At 35.1% G+C, this 23,577-nt stretch overlaps 1 protein-coding gene across 1 annotated transcript; it reads left to right on the forward strand.

The window, feature by feature from the left end:
- The first annotated feature begins 21,717 nt into the window (after positions 1–21,717).
- Positions 21,718–22,425, forward strand: LOC104865974 (elongation factor 1-alpha 1-like). The gene is given in 1 exon segment (XM_033760496.1): positions 21,718–22,425. A coding segment is annotated over 1 exon segment (708 nt).
- Positions 22,426–23,577: the final 1,152 nt, after the last annotated feature.

Below are 23,577 nucleotides of genomic sequence, written 5' to 3' on the forward strand. Positions count from 1 at the left end.
TCCTGTGTGAAAAGCCACTGCTGGGCAGTTAGACATGATCAGAAAACTATATAGAACTTATCAGTAGACTGAATTCCTTCTTCTCTCTGCTCTGGTCCAAGGTCTGTAATATACATGAGGCTTCACAGCAGAGTAGTATTATTATTATTACTGTTATTTACATTTGTAGAACTATGGAAAAGAAGAAAATTATTGAATAAATTTGACCATGATTTTGTTTGACATAATATTTCACCACTTGTAATGAAAAGCGATTTTAACAGACATTTGTTTCATTTTCCCAAATATTTTTCACTGGAGATCAATATCATCTAGTGACTAAATCCGGAATGGTTGCTTGTACCATTTTGGTACAAGACTGGGAAAGACCCCACCCCCATCAGAAGGAATTTTTTAAATGTTTGTGTAATAATGAAATGACGTAGAGTGTATGGATGTTAAATCACATTAAACTATGTGCTAGAAGTGTTATTTAGATTCCTCCTTGATAAAAAGAAAGCCCTGTGTAATGTGTTTAATTTTGTGTGGGAGACAATGTTTACATACATATAGTGAGATACATACATAAATGCCTGCATATAGATACATATGTGTATTTAATGTACATGTATATTCATGTCCAGAAATATGCTTTGATAAAATTATTTTTGTGGTCAAATTTTAGTTAGGGATATATTATGATGGTAGGAAATTTTATCTCAGCTTTTTTATTATAAAATTAATATATATTCTCAAATGCAGTGGAGAAATGTTCATTTATTGGAGAAAATATTTTTATTGTCTCTTAGCATATGATATAACAAGATGTCTATCCTTGGTAATTTTTTTGTGTTTTCCACATATAGCTCTGAGGGTATAGCACTAATAGGTAAGTATGCATAAACTTACATTTCAGTCTTCAAAATTTTGATCCCTATCTATAGAATAGCATGTATTAATATATCCTATTCTTTAGTGTATCTTTTTATATATAATTTTATCCTATTTTATTTTTATATAACTGTGATGAAGAATTATTATTTGAATTACTTTACTGTACATCTTAAATATATTTTTAGATGCCCATATTTATTTATATATTATGAATATCCAATTCTGCCTGGAAAATATGCTAGAAATTTTTTCATAATTCCTATGTTTTTAAGGTTATTTTTCTGGTTTGGACAAAGTTTTTTTTTTAATTTTGCTTTAATGTTTTTACTTAAATTCATAATATAATTCACTCTAAATATTTTTGAACAAATTCATGTCATTTACTACTTTAAGATCAACATTAAAGGAAAAAATTTGACTCTTATGATACTGCATATGAATTAAGGATTTTTTTAGAAAACATATGAAATGATGCATTTTAGAATAAAGTTCAGAAAAATCAAGAAGATATTTAGGAGAGTGATAAGGAGAAAGTTAGAACATTGTATAATAAGAATGAATGCTAAAAACCTCTGAGAAACAGAATTTATCCTTAAAACCTTCTTTATATTCCATGTGCTTTTCTGTCTTTGTAATTTCACCTTTTATTTAAACATTAGAAAAGCATTTTCCCATTAAATTTAAGAAATGTAAGCCACAAGTCTACTGGACAGATGGCTGGAGTCAAGATTTATAGGCCTTCAGATCCGTCCCTGATTGTGGATCTTTTGATGAGTTATTTCCCCAGTGCTGTCTCTGCTCTAACATGCAAAAGTCTTCTATATAGAGATAAATCTTTGATGAGTCCTTACCTCCATCAGTGAAAACTTTGTGACTACACTGCTTACAAAGTTCACCCTGTTGGACCTGACTACCCCCTTTGTTTTCTTTTTCTACAATAAAAATGATAGTATAAAGTTAAGCAGGTCTCACTCTTAGCCAGACACAATTCTCAGTGCATTTTTATGCTAATGCATTTATTTTTTCTTCTGTTTCAATTTCATTAAAGAGTTTGAGAAGTACTGCCTTTAGATCTTTTCTAAATTTCTTGTAGAATTCTGCAGTGAATGCATCAAGACCTGGTGTTTTTCTTAAGTGCTATTTTTATTACTTCTTCAATTTCATTGACTTATATTGGATAATTCAGGATTTTTATATCTTCTTATTTTGGCCTTGGTAGCTCTTTTGTGTCTAAAAATTTATTTATACTTTTTGAATTTTCTGTTTTATTAGAGTACATATTCTCAAAGTAGTTACTAATGATCTTTTGGCAGAATCCGCTGTTATTTCACCATTTTAATTTCTAATTGCATAGATTTGGGTCTCTTCTTTCCTTGTTTTGATAAGATTGGCTAAGGGTTTATCTTGTTTAATCTTTTAAAGAACCAACTCTTCAATTCATTGATTTTTTAAATTGATTTTTAGTCTTAATATTATTTTCTTCTTGAATCTTTATAATTTCCTTCCTCATACTAGCTTGGTTTGGATTGTTCTTGTTGTTTTTTTTAGAAGTTTGAAAAGGATACATCATTAATTTATTTATTTGAGCTTGCTCTGTTTTCCTGATGTGGGAATTCACCACTATAAATTTCCCCTTTAAAATTGCTTTCATTGTGTCACATAGGTTTCAGTATGTCACACTGACTTTAACATTTGGATTTAGGTACTATCTAATTTCTTCTTTATTTTCATTTGTGACCTGCTGATTATTCAAGAAAGTATTACTTCATTTCCATTTGTTCATATAGTCTTTGTGGTGTCTTTTACCATTGATTTCTAGTTTCATTGCACCATGATCTTATAATATGCATGGGATAGTTTTGATTCTTCTGCATTTACTTAAGCATAGTTTATTGGCTATTATGTGGTCTATTCTGGAGAAACTCCCATGTGCTCCTGAGAAGAATGAGTGGTTTTTAGATGAAACATTCTGTAGATATTTCTTCAGGCCATTTGTTTGAAGTTTTCCTTCAACTTTGATATTTCCTTGTTGATTTTTTGTTTAGTTGATCTATCTATTTGTGACAGTGGGACATTGAGGTCCCCCATTGTAATTGTTTTGGTGTTTATCTGATTGTTATTGTCCATTATATTGATACAGAGAACTTTTGGAAATAATCTAAAAACCTACAAAATGTAAGGAAAATGTAAAATGACTTCTGCTGTCACTCACAGCAATCTGCTTTGTTTAGTTCAAAATTAACAGACACTGGCGGCATTGACAATGAAGGGGGACATCTGGCCTCATCCTTAAACTTGAATGCCCCCTTCCTGTGTACTAGAATAGATAGCCAGATAAATCTTAAGGTAAACTCCCTAGCTACAAGGAATTGTTACATCTGGGTTAAAGTTAACTGTCTTGTTACTGTAATATTATACATGGGTAATGTGAATTGAGGAAATGAAATGTTACCACCTGAATGTGATTATAGCTGCAAAACCTACGAAAGAAAAAGCTGTAATCCAATAGGTGGTCGATTACTGGCACTGCTCTTAGTGTGATTAACCGTTTGTTGACAAAATAAAATTTTTACTATTTTACTTCCATTCAGCTCATCTCTATGTGTGAGTCACTTGCCATTTCCTTCCACTACATTATGACACTGAATGTGCTGGTATTGGTGTGTATATGTTTATATTTGTTATCTCTTCCTGTTGAATTGTTCCATTAACCAATATGTAATGACCTTCATTGTCTCTTCTTGAGATGCACTTTTTCTGAAATTAGGATATCAACTCTTGTTTTCATGTGGGGCAGTTCTTTGCATGGAATATTGTTTTTCATCTCCTAATTTTTAACCCATAAGTTTCTTATTAAAATACATATGTTTCTGGTATACTGCATATTGTTGGATTTTTTTTCTTGATCCATTCTGCCAATCTGTATCTTGATTGCAGAATTGAGACCATTCACATTCAAAGTTATTCCTGTGAGATATTGCCTTATTCCTATCTTTGAATTATTTTCCTGTTGTTGATTTCCTGATTTTTTTTCCTTTTGCTTAGATACTCATTCCGCCGGGTGTAGTCATTCTTTTTGACTTGTTGGCATTGTTGCCTTCATTGTCTCTTTCTAGGAAATCCTTGAAAATTTTTTGTAATACTGGTTTGATGGTAGTGAAATTCATGATGTTATCCTTCTCATATAAATCTTATTTCTCCATCAATTTTGAAGGAAAATTTTGCAAGATACTTAAGTTAGCATTGGAAGTTTTTATCTTTTAGGGCTTGAAACACTTTGCTCCATGGTCTCATGGCCTTTCAAGTTTGTATAGAGAATTCTGCTGTAATTGTAATGTAGTTTATTTGATAAGTGATTTGTTGCCTTTCCCTATGATAGATTTCTGGTAATTTTAGTTTAATGCAGCATGGAGAGATTTTCTTTGGGTCATGGCTATTTGGAGTTTAATATGCCTCAATTATTTGTATGTTTATTTCTTTTCCTATATTTGGGAATATGTCTGCCATTATTCTGCAAATAGGTTTTTTATGCCATTTGTGTTGTATTCTATATTTGCACTTTTTCCAATTATTCTTAAATTAGCCTTCTTTGCATCACCTAGCAGATTTTGGATCTTTTATGCATGTTCTCTTGTTTTAAAGGTGTCTTCAGTAGCTGGTCTTAGAATATATCATTTATTCAAGTTTTAAAATTCTATCCTCATATTTGTTAGTTCTGCCTCCCATACTTTCAATATGATTTTCATTTTTCTGAATTTCTGATGGAAGCTTTTTCATGGGCTCTTCTTTAGCAAACTGATCTTCAAGTTTTGTATCATTTTGTTTAGCTCATCTAGCTTTTTATTAGTGTCTTCTGAAAGCATGTGCATTTCTTTGGTTATTGTTTCCATTTTCTGTTTAGACATACCTTCTCTGATTCCATTGAGTACCTCTTTAATATGTTTTCCAATCTCCTCTATTATCCTTTAGATTAGTTTGGGCTTATGCCTTATGCTATTCTGTCCATCAATGACTTCTGGAATTGCTTCAGGGTAGTTGGGAAGCATTTTTTTGCCTTCTCTTCTCATATCTCTGTTTTTGTTTTGTTTTGTGCTGAGGTTTGTGGATGCTGATAGTCTAATTACTTTGTTGCTAGTATAGAGATCTCTTTAGTTGCTTTTCAGTGATATACTTTGGGTATGGTTAACTATAATATTCTGCACAACCCCAAGATCTTTCCACTTTTGTTAATTAGTGAGGGGAGGATGCAGTGTAGTTAGCTCAACAACCAAATTCTCTGGGAATGTTCTTTAGTATTGTTAATGCTATGATAGTAATCTGAGTGTTGTTTTATAGAGAAATAGTAATAATTATGTAACCCTGTTAATATCAGACAGGTAAACTAGAGTATCATTTATTATCCAAGGCAAACTGGATGTTAATATTCCATAAGAACTAATTATGTACCACCTTTAATCCTAGAGAAAAAATCCACAATTATAGTGTAAACATTAAGACAATCTAGCTAATGTTTACTAAATGTAGCAGTTATCTCTTTGCTAGTGGTAGAAAAAATTCAGCAGTAATTTTAAAGATCTAACTATCAAAAGATTAAGAAAGTTTTATGCTTATACTATTATAGATATAAGTTTGGAACTGGGGAAATGCAAGAGGAAATCTTTCAAACCTTAATCTCTATAGTTTGAGAAGTAGGAGAGAGTAGTACAATTGATCCTATTGGAGGGTAAACACTATTTATAGAATTAGGTAAAGTTGAGACAAAAAAAACTATTAGAAGTAGAAGATAAAATAAAAAGGAGAAAAAGAGAAAGAAATTTAATAGGGTCTAGAACTGAACCAAACTTTTGAACAAATGGACTTAATAGACATCTACAGAGTGTTCCACCCCACAAAATCAGAATATGCATTATTTTCAGCTGAACACATGTCATTCTCCAAAACAGACTACATGCTAGCTTATAGAACATGTATAAGTAAATGCAAAGGAATTGAAGTTATCCCATGTATATTATCAGACCATAGTGCAACTAAATTGGAGATCAATAGTATAAGAAACTACCAGAACTTCACAAACACATGGAAATTGAATAACACTCTCCTGAACAACCAATGGGTCACAAAGGAAATTAAAGAAGAAATTAGTATCTAAAATTAAATGATAATACCATTACAACATGAAGGAATCTATGGAACACAGTGAAAGCAGTTCTATGAGTGAGATTCATAGCAGTGAGGAAAACCAAGTAAGGTCAAATAAATAACCTAATAATGAATCTTAAGATCCTAGAAAAAAAAAAGAGGACCAATTGGTCACAGAGGAAATTAAAGAAGAAATTAGACAGTTTCTACAATTAAATGATAATGGCAGTACAATATACAGGAATCTATAGGTCACAATGAAAACAGTTCTATGAAGGAAATTCATAGCAGTGAATGCCCATACCAGGAATCCAGAGAAATTTCAAAAAATAACCTAATGATGAACCTTAAGCTCCTAGAAAAATAACAAGACAAACAAGTGAGGAAATTATATAGATCATAGCAGAAATCAGTGCAATGGTGACTAAGAGAATGCCACAAAAATCAATGAATTGATGAGTTGGTTTTTCAAAAGAATAAATAAAATCAATAAACCCCTAGCCAACCTTATAAAAAAAAAGGAAAGAAAAGACCCAAATCCATGCAATTAGGAATGAAAAAGGTGAAGTAATAACAGGTCCAGCAGAAGTCCAAAGGATCATCAATACCTACTTCAAGAACCTGTACTCTAATAAAATGGAAAACTGTAGAAATGGACAGATTTCTAGATACATATGAATTAACAAAGTTGAAAGAAGATAGTTCTAAACACCCTAACTACAATCAGTGAAATTGAAAAAATATGAGAAAAGGAAACACATATAAACAAAGTCTTTGTAAATAGGGAAAGGTGGGGGGGGCTAGGGAAGGGCAGGGGAATGGGTAAAAAATAAGAACTAAGATCCATCATGTAAAGGTACAAGATTCGATTGATGAATGTAACTGCATTGTGTAGCTAAAATGTACCAATAAATTTAATGGAAAATAAAGAAAGAAATTATATAGGGAATAAAAGTAAGACAGATAAAAATTGAAATGAGAGAGATGAAAAGAAAAGAGAGAAAATGAAGCAAAGATAAGCAAGGATGAAGAAGAAAGGAAAATTCTTTAAGCCCCAATCAACTGTGAAAGAATACAAGACGAAAGGAAAGCAGAATGGGTAAAAAAACAAAACAAAAACAAAACCTGTAAAAACACAGCATGCACCCACAAAAAATAAACAAAAATTCAAACAAACAAAAATAATAATTTTTTTATTTTATTTTTTTGTACCGGAGATCAAACTAAGGTCCTTGCTCTTGCAAGGCAGGCGGTGGAACCACTGAGCTAAATCCCTGGCCCTCTCTGTGATTTTTAACACTTGATTTTTTTTCTAGCATCTACAGCATTGCTCAATGAAGCAGTGCTTTTCTAATGTTTAGAAAATAAACTCAGACTCCATATCTGGGCTAGATGCAGATATCAGCAAGTAGGAGGATCAGGGATAGGACACCAACTCTGGACTTTTCAAATTTAGAGTAATTCAGGCCTGAACTTGGCCTGTGGCTGTGGGGATATGGCCTGAGTCCTTTAGTTTAAACCCTTATTGGAGTCTCCTGCCAGTCTGACCATAGCTCCCTGATCTGGTTCCCTGACCACAGCTGTTTTCTGTTACTATCTCTCACCCAGTCACTGTAGGAACTTAGCATTGGGAGCTGTGAATTGAATTCATCCCATGGCTACTTTGAGTTCTGGGCTGTCATACCCTCCCTGGAATGGCTTCTGACCAAGCACTCTCTCTATGGACTATGGTAAGCACTTGAACTGGAATCACAAACCAGCTTCTGAAGCTCATAAAATCCATATCCACTGCTGTGTTTCACCCTGAAGCCATTTTTGAGTTTCCCATATTTCACTTTGTCCTCCTTTTAAGCAAGGAGCCAGGAGCCAGGAACCAAGAGCCAGGGAGAAAGTGCAGGTTGTCCTTTTCCTTCTCTGCATTGTGTTGTCTCTTCAATTTCTCTGTAGGATTTAATTTTCCTCTCATATCCTTCCTGTTTCCCAGGGATCTACTAGCACCCTCTTTTTCCCTCCCTCAAATTATTTCCCAGCTTTCAAGATTCTGAATTTTGGAGAGGCTGCGTTGTTGCTAACCACTCTGAAATTTCTAATAGCTAATTTAAACATTAAGATAATATATACTTCAATAGAAAGGTAGATATTACAAAATTGCTAAAATCAAAGATCTAAATATATTGTTATATCTGATGACAATCAGTCCCCTGACTGCCTAGAAAGGGGAATGGTGAGGGCTAAAGAAGGAAAGACAATAGAGATGTGGGTAATTTTAAAGTACATGGGGGTAGGGGAAGTCATTGCCTCAGAGTGGGGAAAGACAAAGACACTCTGAGCTGGTCATTATTTATTGGGTACACACAATAACTGGAGGAAATATCAGGTGACTTAGGGGTCAGCAATAATCATATGTTGATGAGGATCTTATTTTCCTGAGAGGATTAAGGAGATCATTCTTATAATAATAGGTGGGTCAAGATAGCAGGCTAATAAAGAAGTTATCCTTCCCCCAGGTGAAATCTTTCTCTTATTTTTATTACTACTCCATTCTCAAAGAACTAGGATGTCTTCAGCTGATGTCCTGTTGCCCTTGAGTGTCACAGTATCATGGGACCATTGAGGCCTCAACTTGTGACTGGAGGCAAAATGGAGTTATTTTTCTGCATTCCATAGTGGGCTCTCTTGGGCAAGGTGAATTTGGGCCTTAGACAGCTATAGTCATACATTGATTATGAAATGATTATTCCCTAAAAATTTATACAGATTGTCTCTTGACAATATTGTCTATAGAAAATGAAGCTCAAATATTAGGGGGAAATAGGCTGGAAATCAATGGAGAGAAAAGGACATACTGCATAAATAGTAAACATAAGAAAGCTGTACTGGTTATATTACTTTCAGGTTATTTTTACTTGAACACTGTGCCTCTGCTTCAGTATAGTCATGGAACAAGTGAATGAATCCCTCACCCGTCTATAACTCACATTCCAGTTTATAACATATCATAAATAAATAACATCATAAATAAATAAAAAAACTATAGAATATGTGAGATGGTGTAGGTCATTTGGAGACACAGCATAGTGACTGTTATGAGCAGGGAATTGGAAGCCAGAATGATGGATTTCCATCAGAACTATACCCCTTGAAAAACTTTGTGGGGAGGGGATAATAGGGGGATATCAGTCTACTAGTCTAAAATTACAGTTAAATAAGAGGAACAAGTATGTTGTTCTACAGCACTGTAGGGTGACTACAGTTAACCATATTGTACTGTGTACTTCAAAATACCTAAAAGAGAGGATTCGGAATGTTTTCACCACAAAGAAATAATAAAAGTTAGATATGCTAGTTGCCCTAATCTGATCATTATATATTGTATACATTTATTAAAATATCGTAGTGCACCCATCAATATATGCAATCATTATGTATAAAAAGTGAAATAGGACTTAAGGAAGAAAATGAATGAAGATATGCCTATTTTCATGGTATTAATGGCTGGATATGAACAAGAACAAGAAAGGAGTACAGACAAATAAAATACAAGAAATATTATGTAAAGGTACAAATCTGTAAAAATTAATGTCATATTGTATACCTAAAATGTACCAATAAAATTAATTTTAAAACAAATACTTGAAATTGTGAGAGGGCATTTCACAATTGAGTTAATGCCTTTCTATGATTCACAAATGAAAATTATGACTGTAGGAGGCAGTGAGAGTTGTTTTGTTATTTGTAGTCCAAATCCATTAAATGAATTCCCTAGGCCAATGGTAGCAAACCTCTGGCACATGTGCTGCCATGAGCTATTGGTATGATTGAAAGCTCTAAAATATTTGCCATTGCTACCCTAAGCATTTAGGTACTTAGAGTTATGTTTGATGTTTGTAATACAATTTATGTAAGGGTATAAAGCAAACCATCCTGAAAATAAGCAGACTGTCCAGACCTATAATATGGGGTGCTATAAGTGAAATTCCATATGTAAATCACTCACTGTGTCAGAAGAAAATATGGCCAGAGGTGACTAACTGAGCACAGTAGTGAAGTTATCTAAGATGCATTATTTCAATATTTCATCAGGATTTGCCAGTAGCAGGTCACATAAAAGAATATGGCATCACTAAATATGGCAAATGTAGTCATTATATCTTATTCAACATTTTCTAATGTATCATTAAAATTGTTTCACATATGTATTTATTTTATTTTTTAAATGCTAAAATGTAAACATGTATTAAATTCTCAGAAAGGTTGCATGGCACATATAGGAGTCAAGATGATAATGAAAATATATATACATATATGGAAGATAATTTGCTAATTTTTTGAATTTAAAAAAAATTTTGGTAAATGCTCTAGTTTTATTAAAATTGACAGTACTATCAGTCCTTTTAATATAAAATTTATAATTATAGAACACAACATGATGTTTATACATGTGCACATATTATAGAATGATTAAATCTAATTTATCCATCACCTCACCTACCTAACCTTTGTATGGTGAAATGTTTAAAATATACTTTTAGTTTTCTCTTTAAGAAAAGTGAGAGTAGAGCCCACCCCAACCCCCACCCCACCTTGCTTGAGACCACAGCTCTACCCCCCACCTTGGCAGAGGAACTGAGAAGCAGAGCCATGTGGAGCTTTCCTGTGACCACAGCTCCACCCCCAAGACTCAAGGAGGAAATGTGCGAGGTGCAGCCACTTGGAGCTTGCCTAGGACCACAGCCCACCCCACCCCCTGGGCCTCAGCAGAGGAACAGTGAGGGGTGCAGCCATGTGGAGTTTCCTTGGGATGACAGCTCCCCTCCCCTGGGCCTCAACAGAGGAATGATGAGAGGCGAAGCCATGTGGGTGCTTGCAAGCCCCTCTACCCCTCCCAAATGCATATCCAGCCTCCTGGCTGGGATGGCACCTGGATTCAAACCACAAAGGCATAGGGAGTCATAAAGGCCATCGTTCTCAGCTCCAGTTTCAATTTTGATTTAATTCACACGATTAAAGTTGAGAAATTAACAACTACCACAAATTATTATTTTGTAAACTGTGATTGCTGTTATTGTGTTGTTGATTGTATTACTTGGGCTAAGGTGTTGTGAATGATTTAATCAGATGTCCTTCCTAGTATAATGAAAAGGAGATTGCCTCAGAGTCATTAGAGACTCAAAACCTAAAGACAAGCTATAACAGGAAGATTGAATTATTAACCAAGGAAATAAATCAAGGACAGTACCTACAACAAAAACAGAAATGAGAAGACATTCAAGAAAGGCACAGACACAGTCTGCCTGTTCATCAAGGGCAAATTCTGGGGAAAATGAGAAGGAAAAGTCTGATAATCAACCAACTGAACACCCTGCACTGATAGCAGAGGAAGCAACAAAATTGATGAATGAGGGTCTAGAAAATTCAAAACAAATAATTTCCCAGATAGCTACAGAGATGATGAGCAGAATGAAAGACATGATTAGACTCTAGAACAGAAACAGATAAAAGAAATACATGAATTGAGGATCATGATAGAAGCTATGAATGCCCAGCAGAGGAAAGAAATGGAAACCATGAATTCCCAGCACAGGAAAGAAATGGAATCCATGAAACAGATTCAAATAGATATCCAGAAGATTAAAAACTCTATTGAAACTATACATAACAGACTGAGCCAATTTGAAGACAGGATATCAGTTATAGAAGACAGGATGGCAGTCAGACCATGAAAAGAAGGATCTCTTAATAAAAAGTAAGGGAAAATGAGAAATCAATCCAACAAAGAAGAATAATATAAGACTGATAGGAGTCCATGAAAAAGCAGGAGGAAGCACAAATAACATAAAGAAAAAAACTGTTCACAGAATTCATGACAGAAAACTTCCCAAACAGAGCAAAAGAATTTGACATACAGATCAATGAGGCTTATAGGTCTCCAATTAGCCATGATCATAAAAAAATCTATACTGAGACATGTGATAACCAAGATCCCAGAAAACCAACAGAACAAAATACAAGAAGTTAGAGAAAAGAAACAAATCACATGCAAATGAAAGCTCATCAGAATCACAGTAGACATTTCAACACAAACCCTCAAGACAAGGAGTGCCTGAAGTACTTGAAACCCTAAAAGAAAATAACCTTCAACTTAGACTGATGTATCCTGCAAAACTCTGTTTCAAAACGGATGGGGAAATAAAATAGTTCCATGACAAAGAACACCTGAGAAACTTCACAAATACCACACCAACACTTCAGACAATTCTACATAATTTCCTAGAAAAAGACAATGAAGACCACAACTCCATGAGGCCCAGCTGAGCAAGCCCAGCAGGCAAGGCAAGAAATTAAAGGGAAAGGGGGGAAAAGTTAAAAAGAGCCAATAACAGGAAAATAACACAACGATGATAAGTCAATACATATCGGTTATAACCATCAATGTTAATGGCCTCAATTCACCAATGAAAAGAAATAGACTGGCAGAATGGATTAAGAAGCAAAACCCAAAAATATGCTGTATAATATAAGTGCACCTAGCTCAAAAAGAAACTCATAAACTGAAAGTAAAATGATGAAAAACAGTTCTCCATGTGACAGCAACCCAGATAAAAGCAGAGGTAGTTATCTTATTTTCAGACAAAGTTCAACACCCATTCATGATTAAAACCCTGCAGAAAATTGGAATAGATGCTCTTTATCTCAACTTGATAAAGGCTATCTATGAAAAAACAACAGCCAACATCATACTAAATTGTCAAAAACTGAAAACCTTCACATTAAAATCAGGAACAAGACAAGGATATCCATTATCACCGGTCCTATTCAATATAGTTTGGAAACATTAGCCACAGCAATTAGACAAGAGAAATAAATAAAAGCAATAAAGATAGGAAAGGAAGAAGTTAAACTGTCATTATTTGCTGAGGACATGATACTCTACATAGAATACCCCCCAAGAAAAACTCTTCCAAAGAATTGTAGATTTAATTGACAGATTCAGTAGAGCAGCTGGATACAAAGTCAACACCCAAAAATCAATAGGCTTCTTGTACACAAATAACAGAATCACTGAGATAGAAATTAGGAAAACAGTCCCTTTCATAATAGCAGCCAAAAAATTGAAATATCTAGGAATCAATCTAATGAAGGAGACAAAAGATCTCTACATGGAAAATTACAACACTCTCAAAAAAAGAGATCAAAGAGGATACAAACAAATGCAATGACATCCCTTATTCCTGGGTAGGAAGAACCAATATAATGAAAACGGCCATACATCCAAAACTGCTATAGAGATTCAATGCAATCTTTATTTAACTTCCAACAGTATATGTCACTGAACTAGAAAAAACAATCCAAATATTCATTTGGAACCAGAAGAGACCTAGAATAGCAAAAAACATTCTAGGCAAAAGAGACATGGCAGGGATGTTACACTCCCCAACCTAAAAATATACTAGAAAGCCACTGTGACAAAAACAGCATGGTACTGGCAAAGAAACAGACCTTAGGATCAGTGGAATATATTAGAATTTGCAGAAATAACTACAGACATATTCAGCTACCTCATCTTTCACAAAGAAGCCAACTACACTCACTGGAGGAAAGATAGACTCTTTAAGAAATGGTGTTGGAGAAACCAGATTTCAACCTGCCAAGGATCAAAACTAGACCTCTACCTTTCAATGCACTAAAATAAAATCAAAGTTGATTAAAGATCTAAATATTAAAGCAGAAACACTAAACTTGCTGGAAGATAAGTTAGGTAGAACTCTTGAAGACACTGGCATAGGAAAAGACTTTATGGACAAATCCTTAGTTGAACAGGAAGTAGCAGAAAGAATCAACAACTGGGATCTTATCTTTTCAAAAACCTGCACTGCAAGAGATACCATCAACAGAGCTATGAAACAACCTACAATGTGGGGAAAAATTTTATCAGCTGCTCCTCAGACAAACATCTACTATCCAGAATACATAAAGAGCTAAAATAAATCAGACCCCCCCAAATTAAAAAACCCAATTCAAAAATGGGCATCTGAAATGAACAGACATTTCTACAAGAAAGAAGTAAAAGCAGCAAATAAACATGTGAAAAGATGTTCAACATCGTTAGTCATTCGAGGGAAGCAAATGAAATCAATGTTGAGATTCCACGTCACCCACAAAGAATAGCAGCTATCAAAAAATCAACCAATAACAAATGTTGGTGGGGCTGTGGGGAGATAGGAACCCTTCTTCATTGTTAGTGGTAGTGCAGACTGGTGCAAGCACTGTGGAAATCAATAAGGAGATACCTTAAACAAGTAGGATTAGTTGTCCCATTTGACCCATATCATGCTGGGTATCCTCCCAAAAGAATTAAAAGAATCATACCACAGTGATATATGTGCACCTATGTTTATAACGGCAATTTTTAATAAATTAAAATTTGGAAACAGGTCAATTGCCCATCAACTGGAGACTGAATAAAGAGAATAAGGGTTTTAAAAATATAAAACGGAGTACTATTCAGCCACAAAGAAAGAAAAATTAGAGACATTTATAGTTAAGTGGATGTAGATTGAAGACATACTCTTAAATGAGATTAATAGGACAGACATGTATAAATACCAAATAGTTTCTCTGGTGTGATAAACTAAAAGTGTAAATACGAATCAAAATGTATAATTGATATTGAGTAATAGGATAATGGTCTGACAGTATAGGGGAAGTGGGAGAGGTAGGGGAAAGATACAAAGGGAAAAGAAAAAATGTGACAAAAGGAAAAAAAATGGAAACAAAATTTTTGCAAATAGGGAAGGTGGAGGGGGTGAATGGAGGCCAGGGAAATGGGCAAACAATAAGAACCCAAATACGTCTTGTAAAGGTACATGATCCCAATGACGAATGTAACTATTGTATACCTAAAATGCACCAATAAAGAAGAAAAAGAAAAGTGATAGTAATAAGAAATAGTACAATCAAAGTCAAAATTCTCTGTCAGGTGTAATCAGACTACAGGGAGTAGCAGCAGGAATAGTGATGAACAGGATAAAGACGCTGGTACTCAGGCATATAGGAATATAGGCACTTGTATAGCCAAATTTTCTCATATTCAAGATAAGCTAGACATGTATTAATTTATAAAATCTTCTAAATTTTAGATGTTGCCTACTATTTAAAAATTTTGTGGGCCGGGGAATTAGCTCAGCAGTTCAGTGGCCTGCAAATAGTGGCCTTGCCCTTGCAAGGACCCAAGTTCAATCCCCGGTACCACCCCTCAAAAAAAATTTGAATATTTTGTGAGCAAAACTGTTTTCCTCTAACACTGGTTTTACCTTCTGCTGTAAAGTAATATTTATTGAAATACATATGCTATTTAAAACCAGGCAAGTTAACATTAAAAGATTAAGGAAAGTGTGGCTAATAGTTTGTATAAGCAAAAGTTCAATTAAAGATTTAGATGTTGGAAAAGAAAGTGAATAAAATAACAGCAGAAACACAAAGAAGCTCACCTCACATTATTTTTCCAGGCATAGGAGTAGTCTTTTTGTTGCTTCAGTTATTATGGAGGTTAATGAAAATGTTTACCAAAAAGTTAAAACTATGAAGATAAATGTGATATTCAGTGAGAAAAATAACAACACTGTCTTCATAACTCAAGAACCTCACTAAAATAAAAACAGCTCAGTATTTTAGCTTGCTACGCTAATATCACTTTCTCATGTCAAACAGAGACACTCAGTTTATAAGGACTCTTCTTGGATTGCCATGGTGCCCTTTTTGGCAAAGGGAAATGGATGCATTCCTTAGGTCAGGAAATCAAGGGCATAAAACATGTTGCAGAAAAAAAAACTAGGGATAAGTTATCTATTATTCATGCAAATCTGTTGTAATTTCACATTTTGAAGAAAAAATGTCGGGAAGATGTGTAGGGTTCAGAAACAGTAGTAGTCTTTGCTGAGCTTTGAATATTATTTATTAAATCCTATTACTGTGTAAGATTTGGTACTACGTTCACCTTATTTATAAAGCTTTATATTCTACTATGTGGACAACTTTTACACAAAGGAATCTATGTATCATTTGTCTCTGAGAAAACATTCACCAATGCAAAAATCTTACTGTCAAAACCAAGCAGAAAGCATAGAGAAAATGCAATTTTCTATTGCTTGATTTTTCTCAAAATTAAATATTTTAATTTTAACCAAGAATATAAGACTGCATGACAGCATATTTCCTTCTGGATAATATAAATTTAAACCATCCAAATTGAGAAAAATATAAGTTGCTTTGACTCCTATTTAAAATATTTTTTACAGAAAGTTCCAGTTCCAGAATATATACACTCTTCTTAAATTCTCAAAATCAATATAGCTGAATATAAAGAAACACTTGTTTTCTTGTTCAAATGATCCATTTTTCACAAACTAGGAAAAGCAATGGTGTTGCAGAAGCTGTGAGTGCAAATATAATCACAGATACTCCCAGGACATAAAATATATCTGCATCTTCCTTCAGGCACATCAAGGGGCTGGGAGGACATCTGGGGCTGAGAAAGAAATTAGGGAATTGTGGGAAAGGATCAAAGACCATTTCAAACAATGAGGAAACTGGATTCTGTTCTTCCTCATACAAAATGCATGGACCTTCACTCTGTATTTCTCTGTGCAATTCCAAGAGGAGCCCAAAAAATGGCCTTGGAGACTTCTGCTGACTCACCTAGACCTACCACATACTGAACTCACATGATCCCAAAGTTCCTTTCCTAGAAGCTTGGAACAGAACCTTGAATTTCTATAACTTCCTCTTGAGTTGAATAGTTGACCTGTGAGCGGGCACTGGTAGCATTTATTGGAGAAAACCATGTTGGACCAAAAGGGTTTGTGGCAGCCTGCTCCTGAAATGGGCTCAGACACCTTGCTTTTACTTTTCACGACTGTAAAATTGGGATAACAGGTTCTCATTATTTATGGATTCCATATTTATGAACTGTGCCACTTGTTATAATTTATTCATTACCCCCACATCAACACCCAGTGATGGACACGTGACACGATGCTATCTTGTTCCTGCTTCACAGCCTAAACAAGGAGTTTTGCCACAATGCTTATTTGGTAATGAAAATTATGACTTTTTTGGTTACTTCATTGTTTAATACAGCCCCCCTGAATCTCCAGGCACTGGAAGGTTGTAATGTGGCTTAAGGAGAAACATACATCTCAGATAAGCTTAGTCTGGGCATAAGGCATAATGCAGTTAGCTGTGAGTTCATTGTCAATGAATCAAAACTATATACTCAATAAAGTATCTTTAAGCAGAAACCTCACATAAAAGAAGTTATACATTGATTGAGCAGAGAGCATCACAAGACCCTAACTCTGTAAGATTCCACTAAGGACAAGTGTTGTATATATTTGCTAATTTAGTGACTCTACAGAACATAAATACAAGGAACAATGAGAGTTGGCTGCAGTTGTGTCACCCACCTCAAAAGATTGTTTTAAAGGTCAAATAAGACAGTAAATGAAAAATTGCTTTCTAACGGAGAAGCACTAAGTTCTAAGGAGAGAAACACCTCAGTAGCATACAGAGTGCTTTGACCATCGCTGTCTCAGTTGATTTCAAAACCACAGTCCTTAATATGGGGTTTCTTGTTATTGCTATTAATTTTCCAAATATCGGAGGCAGGAAAAGTGACAGCCCTGTCTGGCAATGTGCAGGAAGCATCCATCTGTGTAAGGTCCTGTGCTAAGCACAATGGACTGATGGACGTGCTTGTCACCCACCCCTTCCTGTGCACCTGAGAGAGGCCTTTAGCTTCCTGTAGCATCCAGAGTGGGACATTTATCAACACATAGCAGGAAAGTGAAGAAGAAGCATTCTGCTGGTGTCTTCTGATTTCTGCCCTGTGGGCTTTGGCAGAAGATATTTGAGAGGAAAAGAGGGACACGTCATCAGTTCTACTCTGAGCAATTTGGGAGCATAGGAGAAGTGGGCTTACAGTCTGCCACACAACATGCCCAGGATATTGAAGTGAGGTCTTGCAGAGCCACTAGGAGTCAGGTAGATGAAGGCTCTCAGGAATAGTTTTCCCAATCGTCTGTGGTCCTGATATGGCTTGGGGAGGTAGTGGGTCCTGCCAAAGGAGGATTGTTTCTGGGAACCACTAGGTATATGTTAACACGGTCAAGTGACCACAAACTAAGCCACATCTTGCCAGGCCACTGAGAGATCTACGGGGTAGAGACAGGAGATTAGGGTTGTGGCAAAGCCATGTGGGCAAGTGGGTGTGACGTCAAACATGGAGATCCAGTGAAGCATGACTGCTTAGAGGTTTTCAGACAGACTACCAACCACATTGAGTAGGAGCAAAAACAGCTTTATTGCCAGAGGTTTCAAGGGATGCAAATCACCTCAAAACTGTCAATCAAAAGTTTACTCTCATTTTTATATGTTTATGTTTCTATGGGGGAGACGGGAACCCTAATTACTGGGGAAACAGTCATCAATCTAAACATAATTACATAAGCAAAGGTGCAATCAAGAGGGAGCAAGAGATTTTGGCAGGGCTTTCTGAGATTGCCTTGCTCTACTGAGTTTGCATTACAGTAGTGACTGTAGTTACAATATATCTTTCTCATCAAGCATAGTTACACAGTTAACCCACAGTTACCCATTTTTACATGGGAAGACAGTTTTTGACCTCACCAGGACACATGCAACCAAACCCTGCACTGGGAACCAATCAGAGAATGCTATTTTCACTTCTTCTGGCACAAGATCAATCAGGTTTTTGATAGGTCAACCTAGATCTGACCTCAGAATGGGGAATATAGAAGATGTCAACCATTGGCCTCATGACCATCTTCTTTTTTTCTCAGTGGTCTGTTCTCCACTCTGCAGAGCATATTTATTTTCCTATTTTAATTGGCCCAATATATATAGAATAACTGTATTAAAGACCATTTAAACTATAACAAAGACATGCAATGTACACACATTTATATAATTTATGAACTCTGGTGCTATTTTTGTATCGTATATTTCCTGATAGAGTTTGGAAGAGGAAAGAATGTTTGTAATATTTCCTTTTGTTATTTAATTAATTATCACATCCAATTCCTTATTCCAATTTAAAGATTAGAGAAAAACACTACCTCCACACATGTAGACAGGAAGTGTAGTCATTTTTCTTCAAGTATGCATCCCCAATGACATCTGGAAGTGGGAGTCTGAGCATCAGAAATAAGAGGGATGAACAAATGGATTCCACTTGGCAGTACCCTCTGACAATGTACTGAATCAATGAATGATTGTGAGATATTCAGCTTTCTAAGTCATTATTTACAAAGGAAAGTGCACATAAATTTTCAGGGTTTTTTTTCCTATTTTTCAAATACATTTAAAACTATTCATTTTTCTCTGAAAAAAAAAATGATGCCTTCCAATTAGAACAAAGGTAATTGCTACCTGCTGGCCAAAACCAGAACTACATCACTGAATACGTGGGAAACAACCAGGAACGGGTCTGGGGAGAGGCCTGACCCACCAAAGGGCTTGCTGGAAGCTTGAATGGCACAGGCAGTCTTTCCCATAGAATCAATTGCTGTCTGGCTGGAGGGAGTGTAGAGCAATCGTGTGTGGTTATTTATATTTTGGATCATATCTTTTTAGACATACTTGCTTTATAACATGCACTTACGCATACACACACATAGGAGTATGATCAAATATAAATTAGATCACTCATATTGTACATACAGGTAGGCAATCTTCTTTAAAAAAAACTTGACTATTAACTGTGAATTCCTTTCCAGGCCAGTAGATTTACATGAAGTTGGTTTTTTAAAAAATATTTTTTCTTTTTAGTTTATGAAAAAATAAAACAAAATTTCATAACTAAATAAGAGAATTACAAAAGTTATTATCCTGTGTATCATTATTTTCAAAGTTCTTACTCAGTACAAGACATAAACCAAAAAGATACTTAGAAGAAAGAAACAGAAAATAATGCAAACTTTCTTTTCAAAGAACTAAGATGCCCTATTAGTATAAATAAAATAAATTAGTTAATATATTGAAATATTTTTAAAACAATGGAATATGTAACTTGGGGAAGCACTTTAACTTCTCCCTATTTTCTACTTATCTCTCATCTATTTTGCTCTTTATTTGTATATAAAATTGGTTTTTGATATCAGAACATAACATTTTTCCCTCTTTCCAAAATGCTTTGGTTACTTTTCTGAACCACAAAACTAGTAAAAATTTGTAATTGAAAGAAATCGAACAGTAAAAGACATACATATGTGGAAAATGAGAAGATCATGTATCTACCTTCTTTGCCTCTGTCAAGGTATCTTTTGTTAATGGTGTGGGGCATATTCTGTAGATGATATTTTCTCCATAGAGAAAAAGTGGACACGAAAATATATTTATATGGAAATAAATGTGTACTTTTCTTCAAAAAGTGGGTGGCTGTAAATGTTATGTAGAAGTTACTGTTTTTATCTGTTAATACAGTTACCTGGACTTTCATTTTTGTGTTAAATTTTATTGAACATGTTCTCAAACTTTAATTGTACTCTTATTTTTTTCTATGAGATTTTAAAACCAATTTGTTTTAGTATCTCCTGGTTAAAGAGATTTCCTGGTATTTTAAGTGTTTTCTGAAGTATATGTGGATAATTTCCCTTCTGATTGTCATTCATCTTTTAACTTCTATGTTATTGATTTTTAGGATAAAGAAATCAATACAGTTCACTGTAAAAATTTTGAAGAATCACAAGCATGCAGAAATTGCCACGTTATAGGAAGGTCTAAAGTAGAGAATATTCAAAGGCCAAGAAGACAACACAATGAGAGCAGGTTGGATTTCAGAGCCCCTGACCCGTGTTTTACATGATTAGCACTAAGAGTAACTTAGGCTATAGAGCATGGGTGCCAAATCATTTGGCTTACCTGGTTCATCGAGAAAAGAGGAATTTTCTTGGGCTGCATATCAAATATATACTACAGTTAATACATATATGTAATTAAACACACTACCTTTATTCTTATATTTCATTATAAAAATAAGATAGCACAGCAAGCCAAAGCTTAATGATTAAGAAAACTTGCATGCCTGCTTAATAATACTAAATGCCTGACTTTATAGGCACACACAGGTGCAGGTAGGTTGAAATACTGAACTATTATCAGTAATCACTGAATTTTGCTTAAGATGTACACCAGCCCATGTAGCATCTGATTCACTCAGATTTCAGGAGGATTTCCATTAGACTGTGTGTGAGCAGTGCAGAGTAGCAATATACTGCACCTTCCTCAACAGTGTTGCCATTGTTGCCTAAGCAGTCTACCCTTGAGCACTGTTAATAAAAGCATGAAAAATATCACTGCAAATCTCATAATGATGTTAAAAGTTTACATTATGAGGAGGAGTTACCAACTGTAGAGGGCCACATGTGGCCTGCAAGCCACAGGTTGTTGCTGCTGGTGTTGGTGAGTTCGAAACTGGTATCTCCAAGAATGGGCAGACCCATGAGTGTGCCCTTCTGCTTACACACTGGGTGTGAAACAACTCTTTGTTGGTGTTAACAAAATGAATTCCACTGAGACACCCTGACGCTATAGTTTGTGTGCCAATTTCTGGTTGTAATGGTGACAAAAGGCTGGAGTCAAGTGCTAACATGCCTTGGTTCCAAGGATGGAAGGTCATGTGTAAAGATGGCAATGCCAGGGGAGCCACGCTGCCTGACCCTTTGGATTGCATCCTGCCACCCACTCAACCCAATTGACAAGCCTTTGCGGCTGCCCCTCTAGGACGTCTACAAAATTGGTGGTATCAGTAGTGTCTCTGTGGGCAGAGTGGAGACTGATGTTCTCAAACCTGGCATGGTGGTCAACTTCACACCAGTCAACGTCATGACTGAAGTAAAGTCTGTTGAAATGCACCATAAGGCTTTGAGTGAAGCTCTTCTTGGTGATAATGTGGGCTTCAATGCCAAGAATGTGTCTGTCAATGGTATTCATTGTGTCAACATTGCTGGTGACAGCAAAAAAGATCCACCAATGGAAGCAACTGGTTTCACTACTCAGGTGATTATCCTGAACCTTCCAGGCCAGATCAGTGCTGCTTATGCTCACATCGCTTGCAAGTTTGCTGAGCTGAAAGAGGAGATTGATCACTCGTCTGGTAAGAAGCTGGAAGATGGCCCCAAATTCTTGAAATCCAGTGATGCTGCCATCGTTGATATGGTTCCAGGCAAGCCCATGTATGTCAAGAGCTTCTCTGACTATCCACATTTGGGTCATTTCACTGTTTGTGATATAAGACAGACAGTTGCTTTTGGTGCCATCAAAGCAGTGGACAAGAAGGCTGCTGGAGCTAGCAAGGTCACCAAGTCTGCCCAGAAAGCTGAGAAGGATAAATAAATGTTACCCCTAACATCTGCCACCTCAGTTCTGCTCAGTGGTGGAAGACCGTTCTCAGAACTGTTTCTCCGAATTGACCATTTCAGTTTAATAGTAAAAGACTGGTTAATGATAACGATGCATCATAAAACATTCAGGAGGAAAGGAGAATGTTTTGTAGGCCATTTGTTTTCTTTTTGTGTGTGACAGTTTTAAGTTATTTGTTTTTAAAATCACTTTTTAATGGAAACAACTTGACCAAAAATCTGTCACAGAGTTTTGAGACCCATCAAAACAAAGTTTAATGAGAAAAAAATAATAATATAGTTAGTATAACGTATTAATTGCTAAGTTAAGGAATTAATTATGACTTTATCTTACATACTTGTAAATAACTTCCATTCAACATAGAATTTCTTGGCTTTGTGAAATGAGCATTTTGTGTGTGTGTGTGTGTGAAAGTAAGATTGAAATTGGCTTTCAGTACCATCTGGTGATCAGATCCAGAACTACAATTTGGCTATCACTTTGCAGCAAGAAATCTAGGAAAAAAGGAGGGAAGAGGACTCACCTTGTGAAGCCCACAGGAGAAACATTATGCAGTTATTTGGAAACACTAAGCTGAAAGGGTCCAAAGACATTAAATTATGGGACAGAATGTTTTTAGTCCTTTATATCAGATTAAACACAGTTAAGTGCATATATATGTGTGATTATAAATATAAAGCTGTAAAGTAACCTCCTTTTATAAATAAAGTATTTAGCATCTTTTAATGCCCAGAAATATGTCTTTGCAGCATTTTCAATCAGTTTTTTGAATCAAACATCAATAACATTTATCCTATGCTCTCAGTTTTATTTTGTTAATTAATAATCAATATGAATATTTTTCTAGCCTTTGAAATCACTGAAGAAATATAAATATTTATAAAGAGAGATTATTTTGTATGGAATAATTTCTCTGGTGTGAGAAGCTGAGAGTGTAAATAAGGATCAAAAGATACCAGATTATGTGAAATAGGAAGAAAAGGTCCAAAGGGAAGGGGAAGTGGGGGGGTAGGGAAAAGGAAAGTAGGGAATGGAGTTAATATGAGAAAATTTAAAAAAGGAAAAAAAGTCATTGTAAATAGGAAGGGCAGGGAAATGTGGAAAAATTAAGAACCAAGATAGATT

The sequence above is a fragment of the Fukomys damarensis genome, unplaced genomic scaffold (assembly GCF_012274545.1).
Source record: "Fukomys damarensis isolate Sample0158 unplaced genomic scaffold, DMR_v1.0_HiC HiC_scaffold_39, whole genome shotgun sequence".
Lineage (NCBI taxonomy): Eukaryota > Metazoa > Chordata > Mammalia > Rodentia > Bathyergidae > Fukomys > Fukomys damarensis.